Here is a 22,650-nt window from a genome sequence, read left to right on the forward strand (position 1 = left end):
CAAGCAATGCTTGAAATGGAAATATAAAATAAAAATACTCTTTCTCTCTTCCTCACTTTTAAAAATAAAAACACAAATAACAAGAATTGTATTCAAGTTATATACGAATTTTCACAAACACACATTGATGAAATAAATTCCGCGAAATACCATTTACTCTACTGAAAAGCTAATACTTCGGCCTTGTCTCGTGCCTCTAAGAAAAATGGATAAAAGTCTCGGTCTTGCGAGCGCATCGTATCGAGAGTGCAAGCTGCATTATTTATGCGATTGATATCGCGGAACATGCATCCGCGACAAAGCGCATTAAAAAGACAAAAGAAGCGTGCAGCCATCGGGTCGTTCCTCGCATTGAACGGGCCCACGGCGGAAACACGCGTATTTGATATCGTGCGAACACACTTTCTCACTTATCGCAGAGAGGGTAGAGAGCTTTTCGCTATGATATTGTCGCGCGTTCTGTATTGGTGCTCGTGGCACGATTCGCGAAACGCTGACGCACTCGACTACAAAATCGCGCGCGAGCTATTAGTGTACGCAACGTAATGCGAGCGCAAACAGAAAAGCGCAATCGTCGGCTGATCACACGGTATTAACTATTGCCTATGCAGAATTCGCCTAGAGAACCGCTGAAGTACTAATCTACTAATGCGTGCACCGAATCGACGCATCCGACCGTTGAATTAAGTAATTCAATTTAACCCTCCGGACGTAATATGTTTTTTCTCGTCGTTAAGGATAATATCGGTCTGGTGAACCGCAATGTTAATTTTCTCGATTACAACGTTCACGAAAGAAACGGTCAAAAATTTTAACCTTACTCCTAGGCTCTCACGAATAAAATTAGAAAGAAAAATATTTTTTAATAAGAAAATGATTCATTAAATTATCCGTGAAAAATGAATTTTTTTGAATGTTACTCACGGGTAAAAAGGAAAACGTTGTCGCATCGATATTCCATCTTGAGAATGAAACATCCTGGCTGCCGCACTCGACATATTTCATAACTGACAGTTTTTGGAATGACGCACAAAATGGTAAGCAGACGCCGCAGTGTTGTCGGCACTGTCGGCAGTTAGAGCAACACGTAGCCGCATAATCGTATGCAGATGCACTAACGTATACTCATCTACCGAGCTCCATTCGTACTCTACATGCAAATCATGCGCTAGCAGCAAAGCCGCCGGCGGCAGTTGGTAGCGTATGATCAAGCGAGTAGCACGCCTTTGTATTGGTGCGGTAACATTTTCTATACTTCAGCGACGAACGATTCCTTTGATAAACTCATCTTTGCCCGGTCGCATCGTAATTATCACCGCAAATTTGTTGAGCGTACGTTTACATAGGTTTACATAGGTTAATTTCTCTCGCCTACGAGGATTTTGTAATTCACGGTAGGGCTGAATATTTCGTCAAAGACGCATTGAATAATGATTATAATAATACTGCTCATATATATAACGACAACTAGAACATTATTTTCCTTCTGCTTTATTAAAGAAAAAAGTCTTTCTTAATTGTTATTAGAAATTACTGCGATCTTTATCTTTATTCGTGATTTGTCAGCACAAAAGTCGTAAGAAGAAGCATAAATCATATACAAAATTTATAGGACAAAAGGTAACTTGATAATATTTCAGACAACCTTCTTACAGACGGAAAGAAAATGGAAATTCTACGTTTATAGAAACTGCGTTCGTAGCATGACACTGGACACTGTCTTTCACCTCACGTAAAATCACTGCGAAGAGCTGGTAAAATTCTTTTTATTCAGGCAACGGATTGCCAGATCCCGATAAACGATAATTAAGAATGAGCTTAGATGCAACGAACGATATCTCTCCCTCCGGCCGTGTAATCATTTTTGGCAGCTAGCGAAAAGGGGACGGACGTAAAAACCGCTTTGGAATTGCGCCAACGATTTTCGCCGCATTGCCCCACCTGTTACCGCCTCCGCTGTGCAACACACGTGCACAACATATACGTACACCCGCTATCGCACATACTATTTCGCAACACCGGGTACGGCTCGCCGTGTTCGCGAGCGATCTTTTTATTTCCGGTGAAACCGAAGCCCGTAGTAATTTCTACTCCGTCGCGACGCCGAAGAAGCAAAAAGTCCTCGAGCGAGCTCATCGGGAAAATGCACTTCCAACGTAGCGGATATCGACAAGGACAATATTTCCAGGTGGTCCGTAAAATCCGTCGTGTTAATAACGCCCCGTGTTTTCGTTTGCGGCCGCTAACAAGGTACGCCAACAAGGGAAACTCGTGATGAGCTTCGGCGACTCGCCGATTCTTCGTAGTTAATTAGCGCGATTCAATTTCAGCGAACTCCAGGCATACGGTGCGCGGTAGACGGAAAGAATCGGCGGTAGTCGCACGCAATGAATTTTCTCTCGTTCCTCGTAAAAGTAAATAAATGGCTCACGGATAATCTGGCCGTCGCGTCGTAGTTTCGACGCGGCGCGAAATGTCGCGAGATGAGAATAAGGATGAAAATGTTGCTGCGAAATTACAGCATAACGCGCTTAAGGAAGCTATTTTCCTCGGGGAAAACCGTTACGCGAAAAACGAACTGCCCTAAACTCTGTTTACGGGTGTTTTTCACGTGAGCGCGAGCGGAGTCCGAGCGACTACAATAAATATGACGTCGAGAAGTTATCGCAGTTATAAGACATTTCGCGGATTAAGTCGCGAATAGGGTCGTTATCTCCGCGTTAATCCGCAGGCAATTTCAAAGTCGTTTAATACGCAACATTATGCAAACCCATCATGTATCCATGTACGAGAATATGCATTATAGTTGCGTAAACAGCTATATACGCCATACATGTTTAAAATGAAAATGTTTCTCGCCTGTCTCATTAGTACAATTAGCCGAGCCAATTTTTATAACAAACTGTCATACGTTTTTATTGCTTTTTGTGCAAATACACCAGGTACATATATTTTCTCGTTGAAATTAGATCTGTCTAATGCGCTGAAAGCTTTATGATATAGCTGGTTTGCAAAAAGAATAATTTTTATCCGCAAGATATTTTAAATAATCATATCAAGCGAAACATCGTGATATTATAGATCTTTATTTATGTGGATTGTTAACGTGTTAAAAACTGACAGTCGATAGAAATTTTTTAGTGATCCTTGAAGACGCAACTACTTGCGTCATCGCGAAGCAGATCTTATATAAAGAACATTTCGTAACTGTCAAGATTAAATCTTTAACGAGCCAGTCGCTGAATGTGTAACAAACCAACAATGTCGGTCCTTGGTACGGTACGTCATAAAGCTTCGCGTCGACTGTCTGTCCTGAAGTGCATATTTGTTCTCAAACCGCATTGCGCTATTGCATATGCAAACTGACAGCACACGTGCTTCTCAGTATCTCTGTATGTTTCTCAAAAGGATACAAATAACTAAAAACGTCACATTCGAAGGTGTGCGGTCTTTATTCTCGTGGCAATTGAAAAATGATTTCAATATTTCATCGAAACTGAGCAGCAAGATTTTGTTTCCGAAAAAGAAACAAGGTCTTCTTGGATGTAAGTATTGCATTTGAAATTTCTAATTGTCAAATGTCCTAAGAATTATTTCCAATTGTACATTTCCCGAGACAGTTATTCGAATAGCGAAGTTTCAACCAGAGTTCACTCAGGCATGAAATTTGAAACCAGTACTCTGTATTATTCGTTTGCTCGTTTACGTGTATTGCTCGTTTACGTTACATGTAAAATAAAATAGAATTCATTTCAGAATAGAACCGGATGAGAACTGCAGAAAACTAATTCAATACAATATGTGGATTTATATGTATTTACATTGCCAAGAAATTGATATAAATTAATCGATTAATATAAATTATTGAATTTCTGCGGTTTCAAAAGTTTGCATTTTCGTTAAGGTTTTGGTTATCAAATTTCACAAAATTATAATTGTAAATTTATGCAAAATATCAAATAGGAGCTAAATGGGTCAGAAAGATACCGATTCTATCTGCGCAATTTTGTACGTACGACCACTTAGTTTATATCACTTTTATTTATAAAAGTGAATCGTTTAACAAAGCATTCAATGTGCTGTGAAGTACGGCAGATTTTCATCGTACGAATATTCGCGATAATAATTTTGGTATAATTGACGAAAAATTCCTCCCGCTTATTTGACCGCGAAATTGGCTAACGTATCGTAAAATGAATCAGAAAGCGATAGGAAAAGCCGAAAAAACAGCAGGAAAAGGCAAAAAGTATGTAAAAGAGACACGGAAGTTCCGACGTGAACGAATAGGCGATCATGTGTCACACACAAGCGCGTCGATGAAATTAATTGAGAACCAGTTTATTTTTTTTTTATTGGCAGTTCGACAGTGCGATGCAAGTTTTCGGCGAACGTCGGCAGATTCGGCGCTACAGGCTCAAAGTAAATAGGTACAGCGATCCTGTACCTAATGTATCCGATCGATAGTAATTGCTTTCAGTCTCCGCGCCTATAATATTGTTCTATGTTTTCTCTACATCATCCTACTAATAGAAATAAAATTTTGTATAATGTACAAAATTTTATTACGTAATACGTTTTGCAATCAGGGTGTAGAAGACAAATGCAGAAGATGGAGCGAGGTTCTCGTTAAAATATTAGAACTCAAATGATCATTACCTAACGTAGCTCAATATGCATCTACAATCCGGCGCAACATCGTGCCGGCGCTAAATCGTCCTCCGTCACGCTTCGCGATCGGTATCGCGCGTATAACTAGATTGGAATTTCATCCGGCGAACGCGAGAAAAAGAACAATGCACTATCCCCGGGTCTTATTGAGCAAGAAAGACGCGCGCCTCTCGCGCGCTCCTCGCTTCCCCGCGTGACTACGAAGGTGGCTTAAAACACAACCCCATTACCGGTAATCAGATGGACCTGATCCCCCGGGGATAGGGAGCTTAAAGGACTTCGAGCCGGGGGACCAGAAGGATATCGGGATATACCGACATGCTACGCGAACGTAATTGAAAGTTTCCCGACGTTGCTGTCGCTGCTCGCTCCCAGTTTCCCTTCTTCGCGAAACTTGCCTCGATCGGCTCGACGCGCTGAAAGAAAACGGCTGAATGGAACTTAGCGTACCGGCAAGACCGAGAAACAGACCGCCGCAGCGCGGTCATTCAGACGGCGTCCTTACAACCGACTTATTGAGTCCTTTGAACGATACTTGGGACATCGTCCTTGGAAAACGAGCAACGAGAATACTGTCTAACGTGTGAAAATAAGAATTTGACGAAGAAGTGGAAAGATGGTGAGAAAACTAAAATATTAGAATCCAGAACATGCTGTTTTTTTTTTTTTTTTTTATAAGATTGTCGCGCTAGAGAAAGTGTAGAATTAAATTAGTCTAAAAATATATAACTTATACAGACGCAAGCTATATTTTATTATAAAAGTATCTCGGAAAAAATTTACTGTGAAAAAAGCAGGGTATTATTTATTTGTAATTAATTAGAAAGCTTGTGATATTAATTAGGGAGCTTATTTTATATAAAAAATTTACTTCGCATAACTCCTAGTGGTGAAGGATACAAGGGTTTTATCCGATTGCGCGCAAAGGGATACCTAAATATCGGGCAAATTTCACGCTGCAAAATAGCAAGCAAATGGGGAAATTTGGGTTGCCCACCTGCATTGCATGCAAAGATGACGTTAATTAGATATTGTTACGGGGTTTTCTTTGATGTAGATTTTCACTGCACCATCGATCACGCTACATCGGAGGATATTGATGCATCGATACACGGTTATACGTCCCAGGTATTATCGCTCCAATCCAGTAACCGCTTAATTAAGGTGATCGCCCTCGTCGCCTTTGACATGGTCTTCCATGCAAGCACAATGACGACGAGCGTTTAGTTCGTGTTGATGAAATAATACCCCGCTCAAAGCGTCGCATAATCGATTTAACTTCATATAATATATAGATGTTGTCGCCTGTACGAAACAATATGCTGGAACGACGTAATCGCGGACGAATTCTTTGTCCCGATAATGTCACTGTAATACCGATTCTAATCCCGTAATGTAACGCATGCATCTAATATCTCTCATAGCTTTTCGCTACGCATAATTTCGAGATAAAGACGTCGGATCTTCTTTCTCTAAACACTTTTCGAGATATATGACATATCAAAGAGTTTGCGTAACTATAGAAGAAAACACAAATCAAAAGATTCGTGCGCGTAGTCCTTTTGTAGCGTCCAGTTTTTTTTGCCAAATATTTTTGTTTAAATTGAGATGAAACTGGATTTGTTCCATTTTTCATCGATCATATTTATCTATGAATATCCAGTAACGATATTAAGTATTCGCTGTCTCGTCGCGACGTAGCAAAATGCGCGGAAGTCCCCAAGAGAACCTCGAAACTTCTTTGATCATAGCAGATAAAAGAGAAATAAAAATGAAAAAGGATCGATACACCGTGAGGTAGAATACCGTGGACTAGAAGATTTGGGAGAGCGTATAGCAGGGAAACGGAAGAAGCGCGAATCCCTTTGTGAATGGAGCAGATCGAATAGAAAAGGAGATAAGCGAGTTAAGAAGACGAGTACATGCGAGAAGGAACAAAAAGATGACAGCGGCAGACAGAGGACGACTTCTTTATTTCATCCAACCACTCTTCCGGCTGGATGGAATAAATTTCAAGAAAAGATTCCAGGAAAGATTCTCGCGAAAGACGAATTGATCTCGTCACCCATGCAAAGAATTAAATACCTTTTTCTCCCCTTAGAAAGTAAAGAATCGCAAGTATATCCGAGGTGTTTTACTTTCGGCAATTTTTTATTTAAACGAGGGTTAGTCCACGAAAGAAATGAAAGTCGATAAAACGTTCGATTGGTCGGATGACCGACTCGATGCGCCGCGCCGCGCCGGCGCATTCAGATACGCTTGATTATTCTCCTCGAGCCGTGAGCACGCCTCGAGAGCGAATATTGTGAGGGGAGGATTCCAGACGTTATCCATTATTCCGCAGAGGCATGGCGCGGTCGGGTAAATCGCGCGATTTTCATCGACGAGCCTCGACGAGGGGCGCGCAACCCCGTCGCCTATCTCTCTCGCCGATTCCCGTCCTGGAAGGGTGGCAATCTCCCCCCCCCCCCGTCTTCCACGATCCGAAGATTTCCTCTCGATCTCACGGCAAGATAGAAAAGCTCCCTCCGCTGCTCGCGGGGGTACCTTAACGCCGTCGTCGGGGCGCATCGCCCCTTCGGCTCATACTCGATTTCCTCTATACGACACGCCACGGCGATTCCGCGCCATGCCTCGGTTCCGATGAATATTCTTTGGAAGAATTCATAACGTCCATTTATGCACGGGTCAGTAACTCATATCCGGGACGTTCCACCGGCAGAATCGAACCAACGGACGTATATCCGTCGCCTCTTTCGTGGATTCTGGATAGCTTGAGTTCCCTTTAAAGAGAGACCTTCGCCGACGGTGTAGCGTCACTTTTCAATTTCGCCACGTTCTCTCCTCATTACTTTACATTCTTATAAGAGAATCAAATTCTCGCTACTTTTCTGTGAGTGCTAGATTTATCACGTCTTACCGTTATAACGTCAGACAGCTGTGTATCATAATCTGTCGTGTAATCGAAATTGTATATATCAACATACTAATGTGAACAACGCAACAAGTTTTCTTAGCAAGTTATTCTCATATTTCCAAAAACGCGTTTCAACTTTCTCAACGAAAACTTACTAGTTCTCTGTCCATCATCCCTGATTTCTAATTCGAATACTATATAAGTTCAAAAAAATGCAGCGTGCATGTAACTACGAAAAAAATGATAGATTAGTCTTTATAAGTTTATTTCGCAAGTTTAATTGATGCAATAATTCAGTTTCTCGCGCGTGAGATACACCAAGTAGAGATCGTCCGTTTTATTTCGAAGAGTTTTAAGACAACGGCATATATATCAGCGCAGCTATGACAAGCGTTAAAATAGCGGTACGACGATAATCCACAAGCGGCATGCTCGCACACACCACATACATATATACACCCGCACACACGTACAACACACGTCGCTGAAAGCTCGCGACTTCTCGACGACCTACGACCTCCTCCAAGCCGCGCGCGACCTCCTCGGATCTCTCTCGAGCATCAACCTATTTTCATCTTGGATCCCGGAGGAGGGAGGCGGGGAGATGTTAGAAGAGTAGACGAGTAGACGTCGGCCGGGATGGGGCGTGTTTGGGAACCCTTTTGCGGTGCTCCGAAGACAATGGAGCGAGTGCAAGCGGGACGACCCGACGGAGGAGGAGCATGTGGATGGTATAAAGGAACCGACGTCTACGGAGAGAAGAGGCACTCTCCTATCTTTCTTTTTTTCCCACCATTCCCGGATAGGTGTTCTTCTTCTTCGTCTTAACTTGCTTATCTCCTTTTCACTTCGATCTACCTCTGCGAAGCGCCTCCGCAAGGCACCTCTTCGCCGCGTTTCCGCTTGAAAGAAGACCGTAGGATGACTTGGGACGCGGCATTAATAGAGTTACGGTATCGTTTTGCGTTTGCCTTTGCGTTCGCGAGTAACACATCCATGATACTCGTCGCTATATTATGCAAATTTACTAGATAAACTGATAAAAGAAATAATGAAAGTGAATTTTAAAATCAATGTGAAGTATTTGCTAAATGTAACTCTTCGACCAGATTTATATGTGCGTTAAAAATTATTAATTACTAAAAGTAAGTAAACTTAGGCATATTATTTACAGAACGTTATGAAAAATATACAAAGATATATAAATATAAAATTACATTTATATATCATTCTATATTTTTCATAACGTTCTGTAAATAATATGCCTAAGATATGTAATTTTCAATTTTCTATTACTCGACCTACGTATATATAATAATAATCACGTCTTTGACGAGACACTTCTTTGTAAAAAGTTTCAATGCTCTGGCGGAACAAAACTTCGAGATATTGGAATACGTAGTTTTTTATAAAGCCTTTCAATTCTGTCAACAAGCCATATCATTACAATGACTGTTAGACGCTGACAACTTGCAGCATTCAACTGAATGTTCATTGAGTGGGAGAACAAAGATCGGTGGATGAAAAGCAAAACGATACAAGGAAGCCTCGAAGAGGGAATTATCTCACAAAGAGAGGAGATAAACGCAACAATTCGATTCTAAGTAATTCTCGAGAGCAGGTCCGCTTGCAGAGAAAGGAGAGGAAGAGCGAAAATCTCCGGCTTCCTCTTGAAGCGATAATAAGGCGCGTTTGACTCGAAAAGTGCCAAGCATAATGAGCAAGAAGTGTGCGATCTTTGCACTTTCAGTAAGAAACTGTCTGGCAGTATTGATCCTTAAAAAAGAAGAGTTGCGCAAAAATAGAGAGAGATTTAATATATTATATAATAAAGTTAAAACTTTTTTTTAACAAGATATTAAACCGAACAAGTACTAAATATTAAACGAGAATATTTCTTTGGAGTAAAAATGCGATAATTGCATTTGCGACGGTTTCGTCGATCCCCCTTCCTCGCCCTTCTTGCTAACTAAGTGTTGATGACTAGCGTAATGGAAAAATCGTGAATCACCGAAGAACGTAGATCTTCTTGCATAAATTTGCAACTCACTGTGCGATATGCATTTAAGAGAATACCATCGTCTAGTAGAACACGCGCGAACTTTCCGACACATTCTGCTTTGCATTTTACATACGAGCGACGCGACGTTAATTTCAAGTACGTCAAACTCGAGCTCGCGATGCACGCGGGAATCACGAAACTGCCTCGGACTATTCGGTTCTGTATAATGGTGCGATGGGCGATGCGATATTCAACCTGGACCTCCTTTCGATGAAAGGCGACCTGGTCTCTATCGATCTCGTGAACTCCCACGAAGAGGCATGGCTGGCACAATTGCTTGACGGACCCATTGTCGCGGGTCCACTGTCTTGGTCCTCTATTTCAGTGTCCTTAACCCACGGAGTGGAATCGCCGTCCCTTCACCCCGTTCCACTTCTTCGCGGCTCCTCACTCGGCCGCTCGATTCTCGCCACGGTACTTTCAAAGAACGCTCCTCCGATTTGTCAAAGCTATATTCGAATACTGCGGGTCTTGATGCGGGTTAAAACAATGCACCCATAAATTTTTCTCTCTTCCAGCTGGACAATGCAACGCTATGCTCATAGATAAAGGAAAAATTCCTCTATAATTAATAAAGTGAATCTCGATAATGAGGGTCGTACTAACTAGATGAACATCCACTCTCGTAGACAGAGCATTCACTTTACATAGACTAGATTTAAAAAAAAAATCATTATTTTATTCGCCTAAATCCCTAAACAATTCTATCTATCTTAAAAAAGCTACAAATTAATATTGAATAGAAGATCCCGCCGAGAGAGAAACGGTGAAGCGACTGTCCCTATTCACTTCGCGGACAATTCGTACCAACTTCGCACACCGAGCACAATCAACTCGACATAATAAGACATCGTGCTTATAGCTATTCGCGATCACTCATCTACGATCATTCGTCGGAAAGCTCGAATACGATAGTTCGAGAAACACGACGGTGCTTTTGAGACTATAACGTCGGAACTGCAAGAAATGTCTATCCTGCAGAGGAGAACAAATACAACGTCTAACCACCGTTTTCTGTAAGAGGTAAGACAACCGTAGACAAGCTTACAAGGCACATTATGCTGAGGATCCGGTGGTTTGCATAAAGCACCGGTGATAGTATTCTCCTTGGCACATGGCTGAGTATGAGACGCGGATAAATCACTGACAAGAAAGCAGAAATCAGGATTAGATAATGTAGGAAGAGGAGATAGACGTAGGAAGAACTGTAAAATACGCCCAATATAAGAGGCAACAAAAAAACAAAAACAAATTTTAATAAATTAATCGTGTTTTCGATTTATTTAAGTTTTCGTCGATTTTCGTTATAATTTGTCTATGTTACTTCCGAATTAAGAACGCAGAGTAACATACGAGTTGCAACATCGAATAATTATTCGAGTAATAGAAGATCGTGTTTGATATATTGATCACTTATTACAATAATATTTTTAACGTAACATAACGTATTCAAAATTCTGCTCGAATTGAGAATAAGTGTAAAGTAAATCTGTTGTACAGATCCATATACAGAGAGATTGTATATTATATATTGTACCATACAAGGTATACGTATCATTTAATATGTATAATCGTGTCAAAAGTATAATCTTAACAAAGGCAAACTTAATGAACGAGTCGCTGAAATTTCGACTCCTTATTAATGGAATGCATAATTTCGACTGATTGGCCCTTGGATGCGTTTAAGTTCCTTGTGTGGCTCAATTAATACGTTCTTCTCAGGCTCGCAACGCACGCATATATCACCGAATGCGCGCTAATGAAATAGCGGTTAGTGCCTGTTAAAATAGAGCAAACGCCTGTAGAATCAGCCTCATCTCTCTGTGAACTCGCAGTCGCATTTGCACACATGATGTACATGTCTTACCTCCTTTCGTTAGATTTATTACTAACATCTGCAGTATTAAGAAGCTGCAAGCTACACTCATGCTCCATATATTAACAACATCTGTTTGGAGAAAAAGGAAGTTTTTGATCGTGGAAGAAATATTACATGCCTTAATTGTCCAATTCCGTTCTTTTTTTCATCGTTTTTCTTGTTTTCCTCATGCATATCTACCACAAAATGCGAACACAAGTTTCGTTTTTCTCATTTTGTTCTTATCGATTTTTGTCCAATTATTATGATTTAATAGATAACTCTAACGCACGTTAAAATGAAAACTCGCAAGAGCAAATTGAAATTGGTACGTTAATTTGTTTAATATTACGGGTCTCTTGATTGTGTACGACGCGTCCACTTCGATCTTAATTTGGTGTTGAAAAATGTGGCGTTTCTTTTTTTTTTTTCATCGCTTCTTGCGAATCAAATGATTGAGGATAATACCTTAATTACGTTTCTTGATTGCAAGAGATTGCTTCCGTATTTCTCGTGAAAACTGCACGATATAACGGCTGAGGTTAAAAAAACAACCGACATAAAATCGGCAGAACGATTTCGCCTCAATCTTGCAGATTGTAAATTTGCGTGATTTTATTTCATCTTTTTCCTTGCGTATATTATTGGTTCATCAATTCGCATAAATCCGCGCGCTAATCGGTAATCGAAATAGAAAAACCTCTCCGTTCATTTATTTAATCAAACGCGCGTACAACGTGCAATACATATATGTATATTTCCGCACGTATCGGCCGCAAATTATCGCTTATTTCGCCGCGGGAAAAAATTCACCGATACGAATGACATGACAAACGCGTTACTTTCAGCAAGTTAAAAAGAAGGATCGACGATTACACACTAATGAATTTGTCGTTCTCTATAGAGATCTGTCCAAGGAGATCTCTTCCACCGACGCTCGCGTACGCGGAACGACTCTAATACGTTTTTAATGGAGCCGCACCGCCGTCTACGATGAATAATGAAGCACGAATTTAATTTGCGTCGCCTTGAGATTCATCTCAATCTAGAGTGAACGGAGTCCCGATCGCATCGGTGACAAAATGGTCTGTGGCAGTCTGATAGCTAAGTAATTTATGAATGATCCAGAGATTTTCTTCGTATATAGGTATCTGTCGTCTTCTAAAGTTTCGCGTATTCCGGTGGACCTTCTTATTTTTAACCGAAACCGGGTCAGCGCGGTAGAGATTATTCTTTAACCGATGTCGAGTAGAATTTTTCATAGCATAAGACTTTATGATTTAAGAACTCGAGGTTTTCACTATCGTGAAACGTGCGTCAGGAAAAACGCTTGATGTCGTATATCTCGCTACTAATACGAATAAAATATTCCATTTTCTTCCATCTGTAACAGGCAAGATATCTCGAAAGAGGAAATATATCGATATGAAATATTACCGAATTAACTTATCGAGTATTACATTCCATGTACTATCATCTATGCAACATCCACAGATATTATTTTGATCGATAAGCTATCACGTTACGCCAACCAGCAGTTCGATGTGGGAACGCGAAAGGTAGTCACGACAGTCTTGATCCAGTTTGTTTAAAACGAATGGTGTTACGTGATAAATCCAATTCTCTTATATACATATACGTGTGTGTGTGTGTGTACACACATGTACACACATATATGTATATATGTAAGAGAATTGGATATATATATATATATATATATATATATACACACACACAAAATGTACGTTAATCGATCCAGCGGATATTACGTGTCCACTTTGAAGTGCAGTTTTAAAACACCACCGTTGCAGCCAGCTCGCTAATTGAATTCCGAAGTCATTCTGTCGCATCGACCATCAGTGGGCATATTTTGCAGAAGGATAATATAGAAATAACTTTCGCGGAAAACCGAAACCCTCGTTACACCCGATATATTCTTTGCGTTAAAATCGCGATGTTGCTTAAAATCGATGTAGGTATTATTACAATTACAAGCATAAGAAGATTAAACGCAATTTAATAATAGGTTAAACAAAATTGAATAATAGGCTCACAATCAATTATTATATTGAGATATATATATGTACTCCTATGAATTATAAAATTTAATTTAGCCTATAGCTCTAATAATACGTAAAAATCTCGCTTTGAAATTTTTCACGGTTTTTGAATTTTTTATCATAAAATATATGAAATTTCTATGTAATTTTATATTAATTTCAATTAACAATCAAGTAACGTTAATATAAAACTTGATCAATTGTTTTAGCAACTTTTCATCAAATTATTTTACCTATATCATAATTCGCGATTTATGTTTGCAGTTAGAAAAAGTACATCAATATCAGTACGATGAAGAAATATACAGCTGATTTATGATTTCACTCGCAGTTCGATGGCTTTAAACGACAGGTGTATAAGAAAAAATGAAATATTTATACGAGAGCGATATATAATTGATAACGCAGCGAAACCTTTCCATTATATTACGATATATTCTTCGGGAACGTTAAGTTCGATTCGTGGTATCACGGACCTTAATCCAACTATATTCCGGGCCAATAGATAAAATCGCACGTTTCTTACGAGCGTAGGCTTGAATGGAGAATTTCATATCGATATTCGATTTTCTCATCTGGCATGGTACATCACCTCTTTCGCGATCACGCTTTGTAGGCCAAAGGAAAAAGAACGACAATAAAACGCGAAATCGTGATTCCGGTGCTCCCATTACGCGATAGGTCATGAACGGTTGCTCATTGTCAGCTGCAAAAGAGACTTACGTCGATCGACTGCCGAAATGGCTTTGTTCACGATTATTGTGTATTTATAATTTTTTCTCCGCATGAAAATAAACGCGAGAAGAATTGTGACACGAGCGTCAAACATAAAATGGATATTACTACATTATTTAACGAGTTTTTATTTGTCCCGTGAGATCTGTATATAGGACATATCCAGCAGTCGGGAGCTTTACGAGAGAATCTCGTATTATATGAGGATTGAGTTTAATATTTAACAGTTTCATCGAACGAACAATAATCTCGCGAGATTATTTATATTTGGGAGACGGGAATTAAATCGATTCGCTAAATTACTGAGAGGCCCTTTCTCCCGGGAACTTCACCGAGCATGAATGAATATTTAAACGGAGAAAAGGCAGCCAGCATTAAGGACTTTCTTATTATTGAAAAGTTCGCGATAGAAAATAGCTTATTACTTTCAATGCACTCAGGTTTTCCAATAAACTTCATTATTTTGATACTCTTACGAGTCTTCATCGTTAAAAAAATATCTATAAAAATGATTTATATGCTAAATACAACTTTAAAAACGTGCACATGCGTTTTGCACATCAATTTTGTCACTGTGTAAATCTTTCTTCGTACAAACATATGTTTATATTTTATGTTCTTCAATCCTCGGCTTTTGCAGTAGAGAAAAAATAAAATGTCAAAAATTGAATTATTAGCCAATACGAACTCATCCATGAAATAAAGGAGCTTATAGCTCGCGATGTCTTTTAAACAAAACATAATCCAGGCATATTCAATATCTTCGATATCGATGGCCTTCTCTTGCGTTTTAACTTTCCTCGGAAAGCTATGCTCGACATCCGTCTCCTTGAGTCGCGTGAAGGAAGTTCGAGAAGTCGCCGAGATTCTTTTGCCAGTTTCGCTAACTGTCCTCGACTTTGAAATTCAACGAGATTATAGCGAGCAAAGGGATATCAAATATCCCGAGTCTTCTCTGTTTTCTATTCCCGCGAACAAACGAGACTGCAATTTCGTAATCACGAAGCTTATTGTCACCGACTTGCGTTATACACGCGACATTAAGACTTTTTTTATATGAAGATTGTTCAAGCTTCTCGCGAAAGCACCGGGAATACCATCTTTTTGATATCCCATTGGATTCAGATTAATCGATACAACTGCAGGGAAGGCAATTCTTGTTTTTTAACGAGAAAACAGGTAAGTGAATTTACGTGCGTTAACCTAATGAGAGGGCGAAGTCAATTACGTCTAACGACGTAACAAACACTGTGGATTTTTATCGCGCGCCATTTCGCCGATCTCACTCAAATCGCCAACGGCCTACTTAGAACCCACCCAGGCAATTTATTTTCATTTCTCCTAACGATTCTCAACCTTGCCTGCGCCCCACTTTCTACACGGACGACGAATAATTCGAGACCCCACCGAGAACGCTGCGATTCACTTGGCGCGATCGATCGCGTTAACGTTAACGGCTCCCGAAGAATCTTGTAACGCGATTATGAACGAGCTGGAAAACGCGCGTAATGGCTTGCTTCCACCGTCTCGGACGATGCGACGTCGTCTGAAATGGCCGGCGTGTCAATTCGACAAAGGGACCATGAGAATCAGGTTCTAACAGCGAAGATTTTTCATTTGCGAGCGAACGATATGTAGACAGCTGCCGCAGCGTGTTCAAAAATCTTCCTCTTATTCCCGTCCGCTACCACGGCATATGTTCCGTAAAGTTTGGAAAAAAACCCCAGGACGTTAAACTTTTTAATAAATATTTCATCGAGTTTTGTTTTAGCAACTTTGCACTCTGCTCCGCATATAAAGTTTCATGACCTAAAAATTAGAATTACGCGTAATACATTATACATTAGGTCTAGAAACTTGTAAGACCAACAAAATTATGCACACTATACATTATATCTTGAGATACTTGTAAGATGGTACATAATTTTTTTTTTTACTAATTTATAACGTATGTCATAATTCTTTTAGTTTATAAAATCTAATATCCACTTTACAGTAAATCCTTCTGTGTCACAATACAGAAAATTAAACAATATGTCAAACTTAAATACGTTTTTATCAACAAAATTAGAAATAAGTTTTACATCAAACACTTCTTTCAGTTACAAGCGGACGTTATTTTAATTGTAATTTGAAGCTAAATCGTCGAGATATTCACTTAAAAAATCTGAAATTATGGAATTATGAAAGAAAATAACGTTTAGCGGAATCTCCGGACTAAAGCAAACGCAGCGTGTACTTTTTTTTAGTATTTTCCTTTTCTTTTTTCCTTGCCCTTCCTGCGGATTTGTCATGCCGCGATTGCAGCATAACAACTCGTAATACGTCTACGGATGTATACGCACCGCTACATGATTAAGAGAGACTCGACTTCCACACACACGAGATGTCGTGACAAGGAACGAAATACGAAGGAGACGAGAGGATGAGATAACAGAGATGGAGAGGACGGCTTGGTACCGTTTGCATACCGCTGCATAATATACGTATAACTGCGTTACACGGCGTACAATGCGCGCATTATATGGGAAGGAATAACGATACGTCGTTTCGCTAGCTTTGCGCTGCTCTGATTTGGCCCTGACGTAATGATGTTCCGCGTCGCTTATTTGTTCCGCCGAAAATACCGCGTGACAGAGCGCGCCACATTTTCGGCAGACGAGCAAATACACTGTCGAAAACATATATATTTTCTGTTAAAAAAAAAATTTTTTTTAATGCAATTAGTAATATACGCCGATAGAAAGTTTGGCTAAAACTTGGGCGAATATCTTGTATTTTTCTCCTCACCTATGATCAACTTGGCGCGACATCTTCGTTACGTAATCGAATTACCTGAATCCTATTAGTAGCTCATCGATGCGACAGCGACTCAAAGTCTGTATATGCACACGATCGTAATTAACAATCGTATGTACGTGGAAACCATGTTGTTTGCCAGTGACAAATTCGGAGCGCACTTGATTGAACGTAACACAGCATACAGCCTATATTCGCGGTTATATAACGGTTGTCTTACGAGATATTAGCCATAACCCGGTCATCCCGCATCGCGTAGAATAGGTACCAATAGAATTGGTAATGCCATGGCGAAAACAACAAAAATCGTTGTACATACAACAACGCCCGATCGAGAAGCCGATATGCGCGGCGGGTCCCGCGAGGCAGGCGTATTCGCTCGTGCATGAAATCTGTTTGCCGGCTTTATCGCTCGCGTAGTTTCATGGCGCAGCCATTTGAAAAATGAAAAAGAGCCCGGCGGCGTACCGAATAACTCTTTATCCCACGACAATTCTTATTGCCTCGCGTGGTCGCGTTTTTTTTTTTTTTTTTTTTTTTTTCGTGCAACACCCGACAATTTATCAGCACGTGACGATTTTCGGTGAAGCGAGAAGAACTCGTTATTTTATCTCTTTAAGCCCGTTTTAATCCTATAATTCTATTTGGAAGTTAGCGTTACACATGCTGATCTAATATTATATCCTAGGTTATATCCTAGGGTTTGTTAGAAGTTCTAATTACTCACCCTCGGCGATTTGCGTTTATTGGTGCTCTCGACGCAGGGAAAGCCACCGCACTGAAACATAAAATATACTGTGTAATATTTCGTTCGTATTTGTCTAATTGCGTCTAATAATAATACTAATAGAATAACTTAACAGCTATACTTCAAATATATAGCTAAAATCGCCATTAACAAATTTGAAGCGTTAAGAAAGATCGTTCTGCAGTCAGAGATTTTGCGTTCGGTATTGACTGTAGCTGTATAAATATTTTCATGCGCGAAGAGCTAGATATAAGTGACATAGATTGGCTTTATGGTAGAGTAAACGGTAGATGGCACAGTATAAACTGCATTCGAGGCGATACCATCTTCGTAGTTTTCACTGCAAACGCTGTGACTTTCGCAGGGGTGACTGATTCGCACAGTCATTCGGGTTTAGTGAACCCACGTACCCGAGCTCAACTGCGGACACTTATATATATCTACGCATCATATACACACCCATACACACGTACTTTTGCGAACGAGTGCAGCAAATAATTTAAAAAATTCGAAATGAAATTTGATCAAATACGATTCCATAAAACTGCAAGTTAATACATTTTTCTGGTGATTCACAACGTTTACGCGTTTCATGATAGTAAAACAATATTTTCTACAAAAGAAACTATCTTGTTCTTTTTCCAATTTTTACTATTTCTCTTCTTCTTAGTAGTAAAAATTGGAAAAAGAACAAGATAGTTTTTTTTTTTGCAGAAAATTCATTGTTTTACTATCATGAAACGTATAAACGTTGTGAATCACCAGAAAAATGTATTAACTTGCAGTTTTATGGAATCGTATTCGTCAAGAAAGAGAAAGAACTTAACGATCGATACATAGAAACTCATAGCTACGGAAGTTATATCGTGACTATTAACTCGTATAATATATTACAAGTGTTGTACATACGTGCATTGCAATAGTTTATGCGCAGATGCATAATATTACCAGAGAAGATTTACAAATCAAAGGAATTCTGAACTGCAATACAGGACTCGTGGATAATTCTATTCCTGTTGATTTAAACTATAACTTAATATGACAAATAATGTAAACTTTTTTAATTTTTCTGTTCTGCGCAAATTATAATGATAATTGTACGCAAAGTGTTTACGTAAGCAAATGAAAAGAAGTCTCCTAACTGACAGGATTTTTAGAAGATTGTTATTATTAATTATCGAGAGATAAGTAATAAACTGAGAAATATTATTGCTATTACGTGAGAAATATTTTACGAACTCTCTCTATAGGAAGAACAATTCCGATTGTTTCATCCACCAAAACGCTACTGAATCATACTTCCGCGAAACATGTTTACGCATCATTATAGTCTCAAAGAAAAGAACTCGAAATATCGTCTCTACAAAATGGTCCCAGAACTCGCTAGCGTGGCAATAATTCGATGCGTCTCTCTCATCCAGCTCGTCTGTTTATTACGGCATACGGTTTGACGATGGTATAGGAAACCGCGCGGTTTTTCCGTCCCCTCGTTACGCGGACGGCCGAAACAAGCCGTCATTTCGAAACGCGAGAGACTCGCGCAACCATACCCGCGATACCGCAAATGCGGTTTATTATTTTATCGCGACGGGCATAAAAGTGACGAGCGCTCATACGTGATTTCTGAGTTTTGCGTCGTGCGTGCGACAAACACGATGCGCGGACAAACCAAGCGAAGCGACGTGGAAATATCGCTGACTATTTTGTTTATGTTGGATCTTAACTCTTAACCCTTTCAGTTGTTTTACTGCGGACGCCATTATGTATGCGCGTCCAGGAGAAAGCGAGTATACACATTTGCAGTAAAAGCAAGTATAGAATTTTGAGTGATTAATCGATTAAGGCTTCTTGTTGTTAGCTTATGACATCGTTATTTTCTGCTGTTCAATATGGAAGTAATAAACGGGAGTGGTATTTCGTAATTACAGTGCATTTCTATTCTACATGTCAATAACTTTAATAAAAAGCTGTTTTTATACCATAGCTTATAGTTAAATCGAAACCAAACGTTCATACATACTTAAATATACGTTAAAATGATGTTGAATATCACATTATATAAATAGTTTTCAATTTAGTTGTTTAGTACTAAATTAATCTGTTTTTATTTAAAAATCACGAATATACATATATGTTCCTGTTTAAAAGTATGTTTCAGTATGAGTAGAGTTCATTAATAAATATGCTTCCCTTCTCGCCTTAAATTTCAAAGCAGCTTCAAAAAATAGAACGCATGATTCTGTTTCTATACATGGCTCTTTTTACATAAAACAATTGTGTTGAAAACAAACTTATGTAAATTTGTATGAAATTTACTTCGGTATGCATTGTTCTGGGAAAATGTAATATTCCTGTCAAAAATATGACCTGAGAAACTCGGAACATATGTCGGGATGGCGGACGAGTTACGAGGGAAGGACGTGAAGGAAGGACGCTCGGTTTTGTCGATGATTTGCCGAGCGGTCGCGACGCGGAAGAATGCAATTGCTTTCCGCTTCCGGCAAAATTCCCACCATATTCCCAGGACATGCTACTTCCGATTATATATATGTATATATATATATATATATATATATATATATATATATATCGCGTTACTATAATAGTTCCGTCAGATAATTTAAAATCCCTGTATAGATGTCTTTCTGACAATTATAATGTAAAATAATTACGATAAATAAATCGAGGTGGCTAACATTAATCAGAATTAATTAGAAAATTAACAGAAGAAAATTAAATTTTTATAAATGAAAACGTAACCCACGGCTCCTTAATTTACAAAAAATAGATATCACGTTCATTATATTTGTTTACATTTAGATTTGCATTGTATGATAAATCTTTAATATACAGAGAGCACGCATAAAAATTTCGGAGAATGACAATCCGATCCTCTACCGACAGATTCACGGCCGATAGAAGGGAGAACAGCATTTTATCTTTTCGTGATCCACCTCTCGCGATGATTAAGTCGTCCCCGGAGTTTTATCCTCGAAAGATGGAAAAAAGTTTCAGAATGAAGACTTGAACTCCCTCATCCCGTCTAGGACCGAAGCGTGGTTTTATCTTCGATCACGTTTCGCGTCGCGATGTGGTCTCGTTTGCGCAAAGTCGAGCAGGATAATCGATACGTCTTCGTCCGTTCTCGCCAGCTAAAGCCGTCGGGATGCTATTTCTTGTCGCTATTTCTTCTCTTTGCCCTTCGTTACGCGATCTTTTATTATTATGCGCGTCCAAGGCTAAGAAACGATTCGCGCAACACCATTTTCCCCTCAGCAAACGAGTAACAAATATAACCATGATAAAGAAGTGTAAAAAATTCATTTAAACGGCTCGATTTTGTTTCGTAGACGCGCGAAATCTTTTCTTTAATTGCAAAACAAATATTGATTTACCTACCAATTTTAGAATAAAAATTGAAATTAAGTATTTAATCATAAACGTTATTTCGATATATAAATAAAGTGTATATAGAAGCATGATTTTTTTACTCTATAAAATATAAATAAAAGCACAAACACATAAATAACAACCTAGAAATAAAATCTAAATACAAAGCATTCATGCTATTTTAGAATTTTCGTGAAAATTCAGAATACAAATATTCGACATTATGACACTTTGAAAAATATGCACTTAATATAAAATATTCGCGTGATATTAATAACCGATTGTAAATATCGGATTGTATAGGTGAGATTACGGCGTACGTTCGAATCAATTTCCGATCAACGCTCCGCCAGTACGTCCAATCGCTGACATTTTCCCTCAGCGAAAATGTCTAACAGACCAGGACATTGACATTGCGTTTCAAGTTTCGAGCACAAAGGCTGTCACTGCTACTTCGTGCTCCGATTCGTTTTTAAGTGAACGTGAATATCGATCGCACAATTCTCTCTCGCACAATTCTCCGCGTATAATAACGCCCTGAATAATAATGTAAATGTCACAATGCAAATTCCCGACGCCATAAATGCGGCCTGTGCAAACCATGAGTAATTTACAGTGTAGCCGATTAATGCGAGCAGCGTCACCGTGAAACGTTTACTCTCTCGATTGGCGCAGCCCCGCTGACTGTAAATCATCGAAAGGCCCCGTGTCAGCGAGGATTTTCATTTTTGGCAGTTGACGGGAATAGCCGGTGGTTACCCCGCGCTCGGAACAGAAATTAATTCAGTTTTACAACCACTCCTCTTACATTTGCGCTTTCCACCCTTCATCCCCCTCCTCCCCGACCAGCGAGTGCCCCGTTTAAACCGCCCGTTTAAATGCACGTCTGCTATCCGGGATGAACAGTAACCGCGACCTGTGCGCGCGCTATAAAAGACGAAAATACTGTTTTAATTAAAGCAAAAAATTATATACACAAGAACTCTAATTGCGCGGGTTTATTATGGTCGGATTTGCAGCTCCGGATATTTCGTTATTACATATAGGTGTGCCCATTACGCAAAAGAGATAAAGAGAGCTGCTCTCGTATTTTCGGTATGCAAACAGGCTAAATCTACTCGTTTCACGTAGAAATCGTGCCGGTGAATTTTTCCATAGTAATTAATCAATTGCCGAACGTGGGTCTCCTTATAGATTTCCTGTTAATTTTGCAATTGAATTCAGCACCGTCGCTTAATTATGTCATCGATTGTCCGCTATTACGTACTTGGGAATATGTAAATGACTTTGCTACGATATGTGCATTCTCGTGGTAACGATTTTAACAGCAACTAAATCGTATAGGAACTACATGCGAGAGACGCCAAGTATACATGAATCGAGTCAGGGATGAAGAAGAAACCGAGGATATCG

General features: G+C 39.4%; 2 protein-coding genes across 6 annotated transcripts in view; one reads left to right on the forward strand and one right to left on the reverse strand.

Annotated features, from left to right (window-relative positions):
* Nucleotides 1-22,650, reverse strand: part of Nrx-1 (neurexin 1) — a 258,161-nt gene that overhangs the window by 180,215 nt on the left and 55,296 nt on the right. For all 5 annotated transcript variants that reach the window (XM_077425128.1, XM_077425127.1, XM_077425124.1 and 2 more), the window contains one exon: nucleotides 17,827-17,877. In XM_077425128.1, coding sequence (XP_077281254.1) covers nucleotides 17,827-17,877 — 51 coding nt within the window. The remainder of the gene's footprint in view (nucleotides 1-17,826; nucleotides 17,878-22,650) is intronic.
* LOC143907966 (uncharacterized) overlaps nucleotides 1-22,650 on the forward strand; it is a 137,278-nt gene that overhangs the window by 60,371 nt on the left and 54,257 nt on the right. The gene's annotated exons all lie outside the window — the stretch shown is intronic.

The sequence above is a fragment of the Temnothorax americanus genome, unplaced genomic scaffold (assembly GCF_048541705.1).
Source record: "Temnothorax americanus isolate GAGA-0224 unplaced genomic scaffold, ASM4854170v1 Scaffold9, whole genome shotgun sequence".
NCBI classification, from domain to species: domain Eukaryota; kingdom Metazoa; phylum Arthropoda; class Insecta; order Hymenoptera; family Formicidae; genus Temnothorax; species Temnothorax americanus.